This window comes from Tripterygium wilfordii, chromosome 21, assembly GCF_013401445.1.
Source record: "Tripterygium wilfordii isolate XIE 37 chromosome 21, ASM1340144v1, whole genome shotgun sequence".
Classification (NCBI taxonomy): domain Eukaryota; kingdom Viridiplantae; phylum Streptophyta; class Magnoliopsida; order Celastrales; family Celastraceae; genus Tripterygium; species Tripterygium wilfordii.
The window spans coordinates 3,147,878-3,166,893 of NC_052252.1; the positions used below are offsets into that span (position 1 = coordinate 3,147,878).

Below are 19,016 nucleotides of genomic sequence, written 5' to 3' on the forward strand. Positions count from 1 at the left end.
CTTAGTTCACTTAGAGTACTCAACTTCTCTCACAACGGCTTTACTGGACACATCCCAACATCACTCGGGGAATTGACATTACTTGAATCCTTGGACCTCTCTTCAAACATGCTTACAGGGGAGATTCCAGAGGACTTGACAAGCTTGACATTTCTTGCCGTGCTTAATCTTACTGACAATCAACTAGTTGGACCGATTCCTCAAGGCCGACAATTCAATACATTTGAAAACAATTCATACATTGGAAACTTGGGATTATGTGGATCTCCGTTGTCCAAGACATGTGAGGTGCCTGAACCTTCTCCATCAATATACAATGAAGAAGATAAAGATAGTGCAGAATTTGGTGATGGGTTTGGATGGAAAGTTGTGATGATGGGATATGGATGTGGAGTAGTGCCCGTTATGGTTATAGGGTATCTTGTTTTGTTTAAAGGAAAACCTCAGTGCCTTGAAAGGAGACTTGGTGGTAACTGTAGAAAGCAGAGGAGGCTGAATCACAGAAGTGGCTCAAGAAGGAATTAAGCTATGCGACCATGTCTCTTTGTTTCTGATTCTTCGTTTCTGTTTGTCAAGAAAATGTATTTTATTAAAAGGTCAATAATATATAAGCCATGTTGTTGAAGCATGTTCTGTTTTCAAAATTATACAACTAAAATACAACTTAAATGGAAGTATTTTTCATGGATGTGTGGGCTGAGTTGGGAAGCCATTTCTTCAAAGGTGGGATGGGAAATCAACCTCAGTGAGATGTTCATCTGTGTAACATATGGAATTGTTATAAGGGTATCCAATGTTGGAGGATTCAGAAGAGAAATAAGCGAGGTCAAGTCGGGTTTTAGTTTGGCTGATGCATTCCCTTCCATTAAATTGTTTTACATGATCAGTCGAGAGAGGGTGGTGATGCTTGAGAAGTTCCACGATGAAGCGGACGACATGCTCGAAAACATTGTTGATGAACTTAGAGCTACAATCGACTCCGGAGAAGATGCTGCATATGATTTCCTAAATGCTCCCATTCAGCCCACTAAAAAAAAATTGCCAAACCACAGTTGGGTTCCAACGGTGCTGAACACCTTAAACTGCCGCAAAATATAGCCAAACTGTGCAGTGTGAAATAATGGTGCAAATAAAAATAGGGCCTATTCAGTGTACAAAAAGGGGTTGACACAAGGACTTATCCGGTACGTCATTTTCCAAAATTGCAAAGGCATTCACGAGGAAATCCAAATTCTACAATTCAAACTAACAATCATTTTCAGGAACTAACCAACCAAGATCGCTCAAAATTTACATAGACAAAACATGATGGGAGGTGAAGCTAAAGTTCAATCAGTAAAGGGTGCAAAAACATGGTTAGGGTGCAAAACCATGGCACATAGGCCAAACGCAAGCAAATCTGTAAAAGGCATGTAACATGATAAAAACAATGGCTTATCAAAAAAAAATGATAAAAACAAACACTATCCTAGGCCATTTACAGATCCAACTCATGTCAATGCTTTTTTCATCATAGTCAAGTCTTAGAAATTCATTTGACAAAATCAGATCAAAATGATAGTAAAGTACCGAGCATATTGTACAAATCAATACAATCAATGCCTTGTTGATCGATGAATTAGGCATATATATGACAGGCTTTGCTTTTCACCAAACGTCACAAAAGTTTAGAGTCTGATATAGTCACACTACATCTAAGTCATGACCAGTATTTCATCTAACTGAAAAGAGGAGACATTTCTTAGTCCTAATATGAACATGCACATCACCAAATTCAAATCATCCACATAGAAACTCTCCCATCATGATCATAGACACAAGTTGCCACTTTGTGTTGTCATGCAATATGATGGAATGAAGTGAAGAAACGCCCAAAAAATGAAATGTGCAGCCATTGATATTTTTCCAAACACTCATAACTTTACGCACAAAGTAGGACTGCAATATACGGGAACCAAACTGGTAGACAGGGCACACAACTATTTCCAACGCCAACAAAGTTACTTATTGTTCTAACTAATAACTTCTAAATAATACATAATTAAACAAGCAAACTAAGAAGGGATCCTCAAAAGTTTCATGCTTAATACACAGCAAATACACCATAAATTAGACAAAGGCAATCCAAAAGTAGAAGCCAAAGGTCTACCAATTATACCTTCCAATCAGCTAAGTATTCATTGACTTGTAGGCCTCTAGCACCAACTTGGCCTGCTCTGATATCAGCTCGGCCCTTCTCGCAAACAGCTCAAGCTCTGCCACTTGAAGGATCCTCCATTTCTTCTCCATCTCCACCTTCTTCTCTCCCTCGACCAAATCGAGCCCCTTATTCAAAACATAACCCTCCAACCCTGCACCCCTCACACTCTCCTCAATCATCACCGCCTGTCCACCTCTTGACTCCACCCTGGCATTCTTTTCCCTCTCAGTCTCCACATTTTTTGTATCCTTGGCTACTCTTCCACTAGACACCACCACATTCCCATTATCCACTGCTTGTTCATCACCAGATGTTCTCTCTCTGCCCCATATATTCTTTGACAAATCGTAAGTCCTCTGCTCATGCGCATTCGAGAAGGTCCTGTCCTTCCCTTTCTTGGCTTTACCCACGTTATTCTCAAACTTCTTCTTCAACCTCCTTATCTTGTCCATCAATTGTGCTCTTGTTACATCAATGTGAATTGATTTCTTGATAAATTCGTGAAATTCATCAATAAAGACAACTGGATCTTTACCTTTCTTTGCTGCAAGTTCAATAAACACAACTGGATCTTTACCTTTCTTTGCTGCAAATTCAAGCATGCCCTTCAACAAAGCTATTTCATCGTCCTCGCTAAAGAGTCTCTGGAAAAGCTGCTTCTTCGTGCTGTCAACGGATTTCTCAGCTGAAACCCCATCATCAAGGTCCTTCTTAGCCCGCTTAGGAGTCCTCGAAGGAGACGCGACAACAACCGCCGAAGGCTTGGACGGAGAGGGTTTAGATCCGTCCATATGTTTGGAAGCGATAGGCTTGACATTAGTGTTATCGGGTTCTGAATCAGATCCGGATTCTGTTTCGGATCCAGAATCGGATGATTCTGGTTGAGGCTTTCTCAACAGTAGCGGATTACCGGAGTAGGGTTTTTGACTCTCGATCTGTGGATCTTCTTCTTCGGACGAATCTTCTTCAGATGAGGAGGATGCCTGAAGTGGCTCCTCCGACGGCGGTGGCCGTTTCGGCGGCATGGATACACCGACACAGACGGAGAAAGCAAAAAAGGGCTGTTGGCTTTTCGGATTCGAGTTGAAGCAGACTCAGACTCAGACTCGGCTCCTCCAGTTGATATTATTGATACTTCGATATTTGCGAAAACATAATTTGCTTATTACATTTTTACCCTTTAATTGATTTTTATTTGGACTTTTTTGGATTTTACAGAAAATTGAGCGACAAAATCAACAATATTGTTGATTTAATTAAAGCCCATGTAAAGTTGTAACATGTAAACTCAATTGTTGTTTTATAAACTACCATTAGATTACAACATTGGCTTGTAATTATTGATTAACTTAATCGAAGATATTGTTTCGTTCGGTTTTTGGTTGTTTAATTTTGCTCGCTCGGATACCTTTCACATATGCATACCATCATGCTACAAGAGTCATATTTAAATAATATATAATTTTTTAATTTTTAGGAGAGTCTTTTTTACAGTTTCTCCATGCCTCTTGAAGACTCGGGTACACTAGTGTCACCCGTTGATAATTCCTAAGTTTGATTACTTGGATCTTAGAAAATTCGAATATGAATTTGACTTAAGAAGTCCAATAATAATGTATTTTTCACACTTTATCAGCTCTATTCTACTCTCTTTTTTCATGAGTTTGCGTAGGCCTAACTAACAATCAACACAATTCTCTATATTCTCTCTACTGTAATTACAGAAAATTAAATACTGGCTAAACAACTCTACATATTGTATCCTACCAACACTAATTCTTCAAAACAAATATATGGGAAGAAATTAAAATTGGAAATTGTAATATATATATCATCAACTCTACTTCAACAAAGTAAACTATTCAGTAGTAGTACAGCCAACAACAGTAGTTGCAGCAGTAGTGGTGGTAGTAGCAGAAATAACATGATCTGCTGCTGCAGTTTTGGTATCAGCTTGTTCAACAGATAAACTACCAACAATACTCTCTGAACTAAAAACAAATCCCCTTGTTGTGACCCTGACTGAACGGACACTATTTCTCTGTACCGGACGCCGTCCCGGTTCATCGATTCCTCGTGGATTCGGCCTTGCCATTGATTCTATATTACAACAAAACAACGAGAAGAAATTAATCAAAACTATGCATGGTTAATCTCCTACCTTAATTAATTAAATGGCATGAGAAGATCGACGTAAGTACGTACCGATGATTATGGGGTCACTAGGGCTTTGATGGAGCTCTGTGATTCAGTCTCTGTGTGTGTTGTTCTTCTGTGTTTCAATGGATCCCAAAATGTAGAGTATATTTATAAGCAAATGAGGTTGAGTTAGTTTTTTTAAATTAAATTATCAAATTAGGTTAGCTGGCTATTTTGGTATATTAATAAGTCTATGCATGTGGGAACGTGTATGGATTAATGTATGGGCTTTTTTAATCGTCAATAATTGTTCATTTGTTTGACTGAAAACACCTTATGATTCACGTTAAAGGTAAAATATATGGCAGAGATGGAGACAAGGAAGAGAGAATATGAAGAGAAGGAAGATGAAACAAAGACTTGGAGACAAATTTTAATTATTATTATATATATATATATATATACTCAATGAAATAATCTTGTGGTTGACATTAAAAGGAGTAATCAGATCCTATGTAATGTTAATTTGTTAATCAAATATTGTTACTTCATCTTCAAACCATGCATGTTTGGCATGCATCGAAAAATACGTACTTTAATAAAGTCAAAAACTAGTAGGTTTGCAATTTGAAAGCACATTAGTGGTAGGAGTATAGGACTGGTACTATCATATTTCTGTTTCGATAAAATATGACTTTTCGTCTCTCAATTTTATATGTGGTTTACATTTCCCTTTTTTTTTGTCAATTTCATGTCTCAATTATTTGAAAGTATTTATTTCGTCCATCAAATAAGAAAACGACTGCCAATATCATGCATGACACCTATGTGATTACTGTGACCACCTTCAACGATATATCCTTAAACTATATTTTACTTTTCGTTGCTCACCTAACCGAAAAATAATTGTTGTTATCCCTGAAGTCAGATTTAGGATTATTTGCATCGGAGCAATTAAGACCCACATCATCATCTTTGCACAAATAGGTAAAACAGGCCAGGTGGGTATTTGCTGTAGAGGTTTATGCGGCTGAACATGGTCGGAGCACAATCATTTGTCAGGTCAATTTCTTCTTCCGCGTATGGACAATCAAATTCCTTCAAACCAGAACAACATTTATCAGCTGGGTATTGACTATTGAGGTCCTTTGAACATGCTTGCTATTAACCAAACATTAGAGAAAATTCCTCAATTCTTCTCCCCATTGATGAGAAATCAACGGAAGGTTCCAAAATCGTGAATTTTAAGGAAACACATATGTAAGTTGGAAACATTAAATTTGTAAACAATTAACTAAAATTCAAGTATGAGCAAGACCCCAGATAACCAGACTTTGCACACAAAACCCAGAAGGAAATATGAAACAGAAACCATGGCCTTCTTGCTTCCTCCAATGATATAGCAGATGTCATTATCACTTGCTTTCTTCGTTTCCCTCTCGTTTTCCTGTAATTTAGCTCTGGGGCATTTCCACGAATACTTAATAGACGCCAAAACGAGCAACAATGGTTGCAGAACCTTGGTTGCTGAAACTGGTAACCAGGTGAGTTCCAACCTCAAACACATGCTCCCTGAACCTTACAAGAGAAGGAATGAGAGAACCAGAAGCCAAAGAGGAGATTGTTGGTATTCACTCATTTGAGGTCGCCATCGTTACGTCTAAGATGGTGCTGCTATACAAATCCCTCTTTGATTCCAAGATGGGACGAAATTGGGGGAAATTAGGGATTAGGCAAACTAACACTAAGTCGAATACAAAACTATTAATCCAAAAACACATACACAATTGCTAATCATAGCAACAAAATGGCTGCCCCAACCAAAGTCGGCCATGCAGAAGCTTTCCAAAATGATGCAATCACAGAGCATTAACCAATGTAACCATTACAGGGGGGAAAAAAAGGAGATTTGTCATAAAATTCCTCAACTTGGTCACTTCCCCATGTGAGTTAATATCCTGCTTATCAGAACTTCCTTCTTCCCAACAACAGGAAGGTTGTGTGCTGTCAAGTAATACTTCAATTCCACCACCGTCAAATTCTTCAACTGCAAAATGTAGAGCATATTGATCAGATTCAACATCTTGCTAATTTTTCTGCTACAAATGGTTATTTTAGTCTAATTCGAATTTCCATAACTCCAATTTAAAAGGGAAATGATATAAAGGCTAACTAAACTTGACTGCACTTCCCGGTTCATTTGTTTCTAATATACTTCATAAGAATTGTAAGTCTCTCCAACCGAACATCAGTTACACTTGTATCTAATAAAACTAGTCGTGAATGAACTCCATCTGAGCCAAAATGCAGCCAAATAGTCATAAGGGTCAAAATGTAACAAACAACATTTATTAACCTTTCCATTGTCAGCAAGGTCAGCCCAGTCATATTTCGCACACTCCGAAACTGCATCTTCAACAATGGCTTTTCGTTTCCTCGAGGTCTCACTGGCTTTTGCCGATTCAATTTCTTCATCATACTTGTCCTCGTAAACAGAGAGCTTAAATTCTTCTAATGCCTTGACAGCTCCTGGCCTGCAAAACAAACAGGTCAAACAAAATTCAAAATTGAACCAGTTAACACATATTTGACATTGATGTATGGACAATCCAAATTGCCTGGAGCAGCCTGAAGCCCTTAACCATAGAATGAGACCCTGTTCTTATAGAATTACTCTAGCCGAGGGTGTGGATAATGCCTACTTTCAATGTATGAGACCAATCTTTGAGCCGAAAGCCCCGAAACAACAAAGTTTGGCTCAACCGTTAGCTTTGACTATTTTAGTTTTTTTCTTTTCCAAAAGTGGAAAAAATAGTTAAAGATTAAAGAAACAAGCCAAATTCATTAGCATTTAATGACTAACTTCCTCCACGAAAATTTTGTCTTCATGCCAAGTTGACCCAGGCTTTCATTTCAAACAAAACCCTGGCAATCAGATTTCTCAGCCCATGATTAGATGTTCAGTTGCTGGGGAAAAAAATCCTACATTCCTGGCCTCAACCAAAAGATACTATCAATGGTATGGGAAGGGATACTTACCTCTAGAATTTCAATCTAGATGGGAGAGGAAGCATGGACTGGAAGCAAGAGTAACGGACACAGTAAAAGATGATACCGGCTTGTCATCTTACCTAGACATGCCTTCTTCATCAGGCCATGTTTCATCTATAACTTCTGGCATCTCATCCTCCTGTAGGGCTAAAGCCTGCAGTACTGCATAGTGTTTCTGCAAGGCTGCAACAAATTTACTTTCAATACTAAGGTATCCAAGAAAAGTGAACTTTGAAATTCCTATATCTTTCACACTGACTTACTTGCAATAATTTGCAAGGAACAATATTTTAAGTTCTTTAAAAAAAAGTCAAACAATTCCAGTGCATAAGACTCCTGCAATAAGCAAGGTCGAGGACAGACAAGATGTACACAGACCATACCCCCCACATAATATGTGGACAGACTATTTTCAGGAATTGATTATGTGACCTCTTGGTTGCACCAATGCAACACCAGTGGTAGTTTGGGCCACATGTCGCCTATGAAGAGTTCCTTAAAAAATTCTTACAAAGAGTTCCTTAAATTCTCTCCTTTGCTTATTTAGTTTGTTAGACCCAATTAACCAGCCTTCCGGTTTTTTCTTTCAATATATTAACACCTAATCAGACTGGAATTTTGCCTTATTTTGTCTTCAATAATAACTGTGATGATAAATCATCAATGGTTGGGCATCATTTACATCCAATATTTGCTCATAGTAAGAAACTTGAAAACAGACTGAACAACTTTGTAATTAAAAGAATATATTTTTTAATTTATATGATCTGATATTCATGTACACAAGTATCTGTACAGTGTACGTACACATGCATGTTTATCTGCCATTCCAAATATAGAGACGCAAGAACCCAAATATATGCTTATTTATGTTCTTTTAAATGAGAATTAAAAGAAAAACAACTTATGTGTACCGCTCAGGTTACATTAACTAAATTTTTAGTTATTTATTTTGAATAAAAAGGAACTTCAATTGTGAGGCAATAAGAAATAGGGTACCACCCAAAACGGATGCAGAGGAAAACAAGAAACGAATTAAAACTTCTTACAAATTTGAAGTCTATTCATACTTAGATTGCTTGAGAAACAAAGTCAATAATATCCATTGTAGATAAATTATATGAAATCCATAAATACATATATTAAAATAAAGCAGCATATGCAGTAATCAATTACTATGCCATTCCATGCATTCAATGATTCAATCATTACCAACAGAGATTTCAAAATACTTGAGATTTTTATGTATGATCAACTGGATCTCTGTATGCATGTTTTGAGCTATAGAGACAACATAAGCTCCGGCAACTTACCCGTGTTAGAAAATTGGTGTACTGAGAAATCTTTTAATTCAAGACGCTTTATTAAAGCTGCAGCCTTATTGATCTGATCCTCATTTGCTTGAGCTGCTGCGACATTTGTATCTGAATGAAGCTGCAAAATATCACTAAATTACTTAAGAGGTACCAAGAACTATATAATCAACTCAAGTATTTTACTAACCTCTTCAATGGGTCTGATGTCATCAGAGTATGGAAGATATATCATGTGCATTCCAGGTGGCTCAATTTGACCCCCATCACTAATAACCTCATGCTGTCAAGTTTTGAAGAAATCATTCAGGTTCTTCATGGATGAAATATGTGAACACAGATATACTCAGCACAACCATGAGACCTTGTTTTTCCAATTATTATTTTTATCACAGCTAATGTACAAATAATTAGTTAGTAGCTATCTAGTATCTACTCATATATCACTTCAAGTAACCATCATTAGTGATAAATGATAATAAATTTATTATCAAGGTACCTCCTATACAATTTCACAAGGATTTGATAAATTAAACAATCCTAACCCAATACTAACAGTTATGAATGATAAAAATCAATTTATTCATTTTGATAGGTTTTAAAAAAAAAATTTGAACTTAGGGCATAACAAAAATAGTTAGTAAATTTTTATCAGGGAAAAAAAGAGACTGCTGATGACAATGAAGTACTTCTTCCACTGCAAACACAGCCTGAACTTACATTTGCATATCCCGACATAAATTGGAATGTGTTACGAGACATGCAACGGATCTTACTTTTTAACTTGGAATGAATCTAAAGGTTTTCACAAATTTAGATTACCAATTCCATCATGCCGCATGCCCTCCATTCGGTTTAATGATATGTTTCACACAGATGAAATTCAGAAGCAACAAGTTTTACTATCAGCCTACATTACAAGTAACTGATGATGTTATTGTTTAAATAAACCATGGTTGTCCTACCAAGTCATGAAAACATGAAAACTTGTAAGTACGTAATCACATTCAAACTTATGAATATTATGCAGAAAGAAAAGAATTGCTATGGCATAATCATAGCAAGTCCAAAATCTTGTATTAATCGCAAAGCTAGGGCCAAAGGATATCTTCTATTAAGACAATCTGCACTCTGCAGCATCATTCATCAAATAATCAAATTTGATGGTCATTTGATCTACACATTCAACACATCGTTGATACATGAAAAAAGTTGTAGCTTCCAGCTTCCGCACCAAAATAGACAATCATATAAGAATAGGCATAAACTCATTGGAAACATGTAGCAGATGCCTTACTTGTGCAACAAGAGCAACTAATCGAGGATTCGACGAGCCTCCATAAAATGCAACTGCAAAACTGCAAAAACCAAAAGAAATAATATTAAAATTAAACAAAAGAAAAGGCAGAAAACCTTTTACATCATTTCTATTCCTTTCGATATCGCCTGACTGATAGATAGTGGCGTGACCAAATAAGCCCACAAAGCTTATGCATGCAGATAAATTATTTAAGAGATTTTTCTAAGCAATGGAACTTTGTAATAACTACATGTGATCCTGTCCTGATATCGAGAACTACCAATCATATTGTCTCACAAGCATTTAGTACGAATGCTACAGCTATAGCAAAATTAACATCAATTAAAAAGGGGACAATATAAAATATAAAACATGTCGTTATAGATATTTTATTGAAAAATTATTCCAACAACAAAGCATGGCATAAATGATATGAGATACCACCACTTCATAAACATACAAAATTGTCAGCTATGAAAAAGAAACCAAAGCAAAGAACATAGAACTAACCGCCTAAGCCGCAACATAGATCTATGGAGAGCGATAAAAATGCAAGTGCTGCCAATAACCTCCTGCATCAGATGACAATTCAATAATGTAAGCCAGATATGATTCATTCAGAGCAAAAGCAAGCAAAAGAAATAACAGCGATCGAATGGGAAGAACCTAAAGGACAGGTGTAATATAGGGGATGGGGGAAAGCATATGCATATGTGATCTAGTTTTGCATCCATCTATTGATCTTGAAATCCAACTTTTTTATGCTTTGCACTGAAAAATTTTGGCAAGAATTATTACATCCATCTATTTGACTAATCAAAAAGCAGATACTTGACAGAAAGGCAAACCATCACTGTACTTAAAAAAAGAATAGCAACATAAAACAAGAGTATCCAACCCATGCGCCTAAAATGGAACCCATAAAGCACTTGTTATGGTTAGACCTGAAAAGTATATTAGTCATCCATATTAGTTTCGGAGGATTAATCCCACTATGCACTTATTGCAGAATCTTACAAGACTGTCGATTATACACCCAATGCTCCTTACAGAGACAACAACAAAAGAAAAGAGAGAAGAACAAGGATGTGTTTACACATTCTATACTGAATATAAAGTTGACAACTATAGGAAACTCAAACTTTATTCTTCTGATTTTCCTAGGAAACTCAAAATTGTTGGTATACGGCATCAATCATCATCTAAATGCTTTCACAACACAAGCAACCCAAGCCATCAACAATAAACTATAACGAACTAAAAGCAAGTGAAAGTATGAAATTGAACAAAATGATTGCCCCAATGCTCTTTAAACATAACAACAAACCACCTTGTCACTGGGGAAAATAAATGTTGATGGCTTTAAGTTGTGATAATCTTTTAAGCAGCTTAATGGTTTAAATCCAAGTAAGCGAAGATGTCCAGTCGAGACTCTCTTAATCTCTGACAGCTCCTCCGTAGAAAACTTGATATTCTCACTGAAGAATAACAGAATATTAGGATAATATGCAACGCAAAAAAACTATCATGATATACTCCCAAACTAGTGTTGCATGATACGAACTTTTCTAGGCTCACTACGTAAACAGTTTTTATTAGTTAAAATGCACTAACATGAATGACACTGTGTGGATGAATTCTAATCGTTAAACTGACTAGATTTTAACACCAAAGAACAAAAAAAAATAAAGAACTTTCACTGGTCTACCATAGGTCAAAAATTATATTATGTCTCATGGAATATTTGCAGACAGGTCACAAGGTTTTATTCTCATTTGGTTAGAATGCCGGATCCAGTTCAGGTTGACAAAAAGCAGCAGTAAATGATAATTATATTCCATAAATTATCTGCTACCTAAGAGAAGGCAAAGGAAACCAAAAATAATTTCCCAATACAAGAATCGAATTGTTGCTATGCATTTCTTGAAAGAAGCAAACAATACAAGACAGAAGCTATAAACAAAGAAGAAAAAACTAAAGAAGAAAATATATCAATTTGTATCAGATTTCACTTTTCAGAAAGCCGACAAACAAGATCTCAAGTCTTTTTGGCCAAAACTAGCCAATCGAAGAGCCAGGCTTGCACATTGAACGATTTGATTCAACATTTTCTTTTCTTTTTAAAGGAATGTTCATTTATTATTTTAGGACCAGATCTTGTCAATTGAAATAGAAGAACAATGCATCATTTGTTCATCATCATTCACAATATTTCATGGCAAATGACAAAATAATATACAGTATATTTCTACATTCTTCCAGAAAGACATCATTCATTAAAAAATTGTAACCCAATATTGGAGTTCAGCAAATGAATTCAGCAAGTGAAATAATAATAATAATCAGCACAACCAAAAAACTGAAATGCATGGAAATCATATCTAAAGCTTGCTAAATGGAGATTAAAGTTTATCTTCTCATCTCCCATGCTCCAAAAGAAAAGGTATCAACAAAGAAACTGGAAACAATAATCGCACCAGAGTAGTTTTGATCCAGAAATTACCGAAAGAAAGCTAGAGCTTCACAAGTAAAATGAGCAGAGCAGTAAACATGCTTACTTTTTGTAAGCCTGAAAACGTTTAGCAGGTTCTTGCATTAATGCTCCAGTATCAGCACAGATAAATGATCTTTCAGTCTACAAAATGTCAAACCACAGAAGTCGATTGAAATGGGTGATAATGACACAACCACAAACTAGTAAATAGCAATAAAAAGGTTGATGTCCTTTAACCTGCATAAGAGGTCAGATCACTGTAGCTGGCCACTAAAATAACCATAAAACAACAAGAAACAAAAGGAGACTCCTAAATACAGGATAAGCTTCAAGCTGTGTTGAGAACACAAACATTGGGCATTTAGAGGAAAAAAAAAACACACAATACCACTAGATTTCAGAATAAGAACAAGGCATGTTTTCTGAAGAAAAGCAAGAGAAGATAAAGATCAGATCTGTCAACTAGGAAATCTGCATTACCAACTCCTAAGATTAGTTTTTTTCAAAAAAAAAAAAAAAAGCTCTTAAGATTAGTTACTTTGTCATTCAACCCAATAAATTAACTTGTTGGGTTTGGGCATTTCACATCGTTTATACCATATTCTAACATTTTCTCTCACGTGTGGGATGGATAATCCAACGGCCCAACACACACACAATAAACAAGGCCCAACATTAGTGCTACTTCCGCACAAGGCCCTCACTTGAGGCGACAACAAACACACAAAGGCCCACACTTGGGGCAACAACAAATGGAGGTTTAAATTGCGAATTCTATGGTTTGACCCGCTCCAATACCATGTTAAGATTAGTTACTTTGCCATTCAACCCAAAAGTTAACTTGTTGGGTTGGAGCATTTCACGACATTTCACGACATTCTAACACCAAGAAAAACCCCATTGAACTTCAGGCATTAAAAAAAACGATGCATGAGTGCAAGGAACCAAAAAAACAAAAGACAATTTGAAATCACCTTTAGAGGACGATTGGTAACAGAATCAAGCCAGGTTATTGCTCCTAAGAACCAGAATTATGAAAATTCATCAAGAATATCACAAAATGGCACAAAAAAGAGGGATGTTAACAACAAATACAACAAGAAACTACCTGGAAAAGTTGGACGAATCAAGGCATATGTATTTACTTCAATGGATAATCCACTGGAAATAATAAATGTGATTCGTCGTACTACCCGCTTCTTGAACATTCGCTTTCTTAGCAGGTTGTGCATCTCTTCCAACCTAAAATTACCAGAGACACAAAGCTGAAGACATTACAACCCAGACTAATTTAACTGCTATTGTCAAAAGAAGAGAGCAGTAGAGCACCACCTGAACATAAAAGTTAAACATACTTTTACAAAAGAGGAAGTGCAAAACGACATTGAAAATGGCACTTGAAAGGTTTTAAAATATATGTGTGATCCTGTTGCTCCTTTCCTTCTAAACAAGTCAGCAATGTATTAATTGACTAGAGAAATAATAGTAGGAGGAATCAATGACAATCACAGCTGAATGAAGGATTTGTCTACCTTCTGAGTGGGCGGCATGCTGGGGAAAGCCTATGAATTATTTTCCTCAAAACAACCATTTTAGCAATTGAGTTTACAACGCTACTCACAAGGCTCATTGGGGGACACTTTTAGTATTAAACGCATCCACTTTCCTGAATTTGGGATCAGAGAGGTAAAGATTGAAACCCATTCGAAATTGAACTCTATTTGATCCCAAGTCAATTTGCACATACCAAAGACAACCAGGGAAAAGGAGAAAAAAAATGCAGGATAAAAAAAGCAAAACAAACAAAAAGGAGGACGGAAAACAAAATTAATATACGTGCCTTGATTTTGCCAGGGACATATATTCAACAAGATCATCACCTTGCATCCCAATCAATTCCTGAAAGAAACAAGGTTTGGTATAGTATGTAATCTAGCCAGTTATAGAAGCCAATCAAGAAACAAAAAGGTAAAGGCATGGACATACAGCATAGAAAAGAGAGAAATTGAACTCTTCGTCAGGCCTGCCTAAGGGGAGAAGTTCAATTGAGATGCCCAGATCTTGCGCGTCCTGAAAGAAAAACTAGTGACTCTCTCCCACGAAAAATACAACATTACCGAGAATCATTATCTATAAAACATGCAAGAATCATGGTAATGTCAACCAGTACTTTAGCCCTCTGCAGAGTGGTTCTTTTCAAATCCGCTTTTGCTGCACCAGTAATAGTCCCAAAAGGATCATCTTCATTTGTAAATAGAAGTATCCGTTTGTCAGCTGTTCTTGCAGATCTGAAATAGCTTAACACCAATCATTATCAACCAGTGTGCAAAGAGATAAAATGAACAATTCAAGCTCAGGTATCAGAGGAAAAACAGAGAAGTAGTAACCATGTAACATTACCCTTTACGTAGCAATGCTTGTGCTACCCAAAGACCATTATAAAGAGAATTCTCTCGTGAGCCTGAAATAATACCATGCTTGCTCCCAATATCTTTCAAAAACATTTCTGCAAGCAATAAAGATCACTTATTCCATTAAGATAGTACCACCAATAGACCGCACATATAACTCCAAATTTTATTACTAAAACAAAACATTTCTGTGTTCCCACAAAATCATGATATTTAGGACAACTACATAAACATGTACTCTTTGTCCAGAAAATTTACAAAAAATAACAAACAAAATATGTAATTTTAGATTTAGTCACGGTAGCGGCACTTTTTTGACACTTCTTCTATAGCATTATAAGGACCCTTTACAAATCCAGGTATCAAAATAGAACAAGCAGAGAACAAGAAGTAAGCTTCTAAGTTTTTAAATCATAAAAACAACAACCAGAACATAAAGAAATCTACAAATCCGTTATTGCCTCAATATCGACAAAGCCGTTGTAAAATAGCAAATGAAATACATTCATTCCTAATGAAAGAAACAATTATCCAATGTTTCAAATGATTAAACAATAAGAGGGAGCCAAGACACTTTGCAGAAAGAGTGAAAGAACTTAAGTTTTAGTTACTGCTCCATTGAACATTCACAGTGAGTACATGTATCTTTACCAGAGACAGGAGGAACAAAGTCTAAAATCAAACTCCTAGTTGATAAGTAATTTGACAAGTGATTGGACCAGAAACTCAAGCAAATTAATAATGAACTGAACCATATACATCTAAAGGCAGAATCAACAAAGTCATGCTCAGGAAAAACCGGAAACAAGATACCATGATCTAAAGCAAAGAACACTCTAAAAAAGAAATCAACACTTGTTAGGTAATTGTATGCAAACAGAACAATTTAGAATTAAAAAAAAAGATTTAATAGCTCAACATCAGGCAATTCTTAAGTTGAAGACACAAACAGTAACACTAAAAAAGTTTAGGCCTTCAGTCAGAAGTATAACCATCAATCGCTGTAAAAAACACACTATTTCTTCTTGGGCTTACCCTCTAAGTGATCAAATTCTTTTATGAGCCTTGCGGTGGGCCTGTCTAGGAACTCACGTTCGGCAACGTTATATACAAAAACACCATTTAGATCTTGCAAATTCTTCTTTTCCCTCTGCAAATGAATAGAAAAATATAGATGAAGACAATGTGGTATGACCAATTTCAAAGTTTAGACGATAGTTCTAAGCATAAGCAAACACTACGTTAGACAGAACTACTAGTGGAGCCAAGCCCGAAAAAATAACCACATGGATGTCATCAATAAAACCACAGATAAGAATATTAGAAAAAATTAGGTATCCCTGGAGCAATATTTATTGTTTAGATAGGTGCAGAGACAAAAGTTAGAATTCTAAACAAATATGAAATAATGGATACGTGCACAAGTCACCGAATATAAAACTATGGTGACAAGTGGCGTAAATAAGGATCTTCAAAGATAAGCAGTAGCAGCTGAAGTGTACACTTAAAGTATTTATCCTTTTAATTTTGATTTTATGGGATGTTAGAAAGTACAAACATCGTCCATTACCAAGTACATAACTGCTTGTTGTTTAAAGTCAGGATGTAAGGATTACAATTGTTTGTCATGACTGTGAAGAAAGCAATGACACTTGCAGATCATCAGATATTAATGAAGGTATTAACTGCGCAACCTGGTGATTATTGGAAAGACCAGCCTCCCTAAGTACTTCTCATCCTGCCCCTTCCCCAACCCTAAGTAGCCTTACTGCAGTAAAGTTGTCTACCTTATTAACTTATTAGACATTATTACACAAAGCCCAAATGACGAATAAATTAACTAATTCATTTTTCTAAATAATCTTGATGAAGAAATAACAGGCGAACATGTGACCTAGTGGTTAAGTTGCAGAGCTACAACTTAGAGGCCACAGGTTGTCCCCGATCCTGCCCACAACGAGAGCCTTGTGCACGGGAGTTTTTTTTTACCATTCTGAATGGAGAAATAGAATATACTATAAGGAAAGAAAGAGCCCAACAGAATTATAGTTATTCGGAAATTCCAACTCCAAGAGTTAATGTTGCACAGATTTGATACAGAACTCGGAAGTATCTAAGACAATACATTTAGGAGTTTATCAGGGTGAAATCTTACGGTGTTAAAGAAGCAAATTGCAACTTCATCATATGATCTATTAAGGATCTGGGTCTTTAATGATTCTGCAATACAACTGACAGCCATGTGAAAATGAGTTTCATCCTTCTTATCTTCCTGCCAGTATAAAAAAAATAAAAATATATGTATCAATTAAACTATGTACTATAAGCAAAATTCGACAGTTAATCACAACAGGAGTTAATGGGTTTCATGAAACAAAACATCAAGCTGACACGATCTTGTTAATATGCCACGAATAAAAGAATTTGAACACCAGTAAAAAAACCACAAGGAAATGATAAAAGGTTTTTAAATGCTGCGTCGCCTGTCATAGAATAATGAACAGCAAAAAACTACGTGACCTGTCAACCTTCAGAAACTGAAATATAATGCCTCAATAGTTTCCATTCCCCTCGCATGCATTATTTATACAAAACCTAAGAATGGAGCATCATGTCAAGTCCCATAGGTACTTCAGAGAGCTAAAGAAACCACGTTCCACGATAGTGCCTGCTTCCAATGTGCCCCATTAAAGAAACACACATATAACAAGTAAACCCGAGCAAGAGGCCGCAAGGAGGTGGACATGCTCGTATCCAATTCCAGAAGCAAACTCTGCAAGCCAATGACTCATATTGATTTGTCTATATCTTGATTGGATAGTGATGATAATGACAACTCCATTAACATCTGTAATGTTTCCTAGCTAGTGCCTAGTGGCTTGAATTTTCTGTCCAGAAATAAGACCAACACATCTACTATGCAGCTTATTCCTATTGCTATCTGTTAACCCAGACCCCAGCCCTTCTGAGTAGCTCTGTTTTATAACCCACGGAATAACAACCACAATGAGAAAATAATAGAAAAGAAGAAAAGTGCAAGGCAACTGAAAACTAATATAAGGTTGCACGTAGAGAATATGCCAGCTTCATAAAAGCAGTATTTATCGATTACGTATTGACAACAAAAACGTTTTTTCTTCTCTTGAATGGGACCACAATAACTTGTACCAGAGGTCCAGAGTGACAACTTGCTCTACAATTAAGTCCTACTCTCATTATCATACTGGAACCTTCATCATCAAAAGCAAAAAAGATGGCAATCTTTACAAAATTTAGGCATTTGTTTGATTAGTAGCCCAAATCAGCAGGCCCATCAACATTTAAATCATTAAACAACAACAAATATTGAAAATGTTCAAGTTTTTAGAGCATTAAACGAAAAACCCAGCCGCATATTCAACAGACAGAAATGAAAATTAATGGGTATTGTAATTGTTTCTAAAAGGAAACTCACTCCGGGGCAAGAAGTGGCAAACATTTTGGGAGAAGCGTCGACCAGATACACCACCAGTTCTTTAGTTGACTCTCTCCCCTACAAACCAAGATTTCGCAAAGTTAGCAAACTCGAAGCAACAGCACAACAAAAGCATGAGAACAGAGAAGAAGTGTTACAGACCTGATAAAAATCATTGTCGGGATCGTCTTCATCGTCTCTGAAGACGTCGTCAGGGTCCAAATCCATTGCGACTCACACAACTAGGAAAAGTGAGAAATTTTTTCTCGCCACCTCTGAGCAGCTAGAGATGAAAACGGACCTTCTGGGTTTCTCGCCCGCCTTAATTTCAATTTAATAACTTGTTTCGAATGCCGAGAAAATGAGTGGAAGGCGCTGGCTGCCTGGCACAAGTGTACTTGACAAGCCGAAGGTATCCGGATCCAGACTATGGAACACTTTCAACGGGGCGGGTCGGATCACAATTGGCTTTAGGAGAAACCCTTTGACTGAGAAATTAGATTCTCAACTTGATAATTAACTAATCGAGAGCCTAACGAGTTGAGAGTATGCGGTGAGTGAAAATTATTACATGCTTTGGCTTCCGTTCTTGTGAATACATTGAATTAATCCTCACCGATTTATTGTTCCTCATGAATCTCGTAACTCAACCTT

The 19,016-nt window shown here is 36.4% G+C and overlaps 2 protein-coding genes and 1 long non-coding RNA gene across 3 annotated transcripts; all 3 read right to left on the minus strand.

The window, feature by feature from the left end:
• Positions 1-1,925: 1,925 nt before the first annotated feature.
• On the minus strand, positions 1,926-3,324 carry LOC119989437 (probable transcription factor At4g01260). The gene has a single exon (XM_038834955.1). It carries the CDS (start codon positions 3,223-3,225, stop codon positions 2,170-2,172), a length of 1,056 nt encoding a protein of 351 aa, XP_038690883.1. The 5' UTR covers positions 3,226-3,324; the 3' UTR covers positions 1,926-2,169.
• Positions 3,325-3,789: 465 nt separating this feature from the next.
• On the minus strand, positions 3,790-4,532 carry LOC119990041. The gene is made up of 2 exons (XR_005465936.1): positions 4,406-4,532; positions 3,790-4,300 (listed from the first exon to the last, which is right to left on the minus strand). It is a non-coding gene; the product is annotated as an uncharacterized LOC119990041 (long non-coding RNA).
• Positions 4,533-6,011: 1,479 nt separating this feature from the next.
• Positions 6,012-18,839, minus strand: LOC119989873 (ATP-dependent DNA helicase 2 subunit KU70). The gene is made up of 19 exons (XM_038835610.1): positions 18,525-18,839; positions 18,363-18,440; positions 17,064-17,180; positions 15,944-16,058; positions 14,898-15,003; positions 14,668-14,785; positions 14,484-14,567; positions 14,338-14,396; positions 13,606-13,739; positions 13,472-13,515; positions 12,562-12,638; positions 11,334-11,481; positions 10,514-10,575; positions 10,001-10,061; positions 8,894-8,986; positions 8,704-8,824; positions 7,471-7,573; positions 6,696-6,873; positions 6,012-6,386 (listed from the first exon to the last, which is right to left on the minus strand). The coding sequence occupies exons 1-19, from the start codon at positions 18,588-18,590 to the stop codon at positions 6,273-6,275; spliced, it is 1,878 nt and encodes a 625-aa protein (XP_038691538.1). The 5' UTR covers positions 18,591-18,839; the 3' UTR covers positions 6,012-6,272.
• Positions 18,840-19,016: the final 177 nt, after the last annotated feature.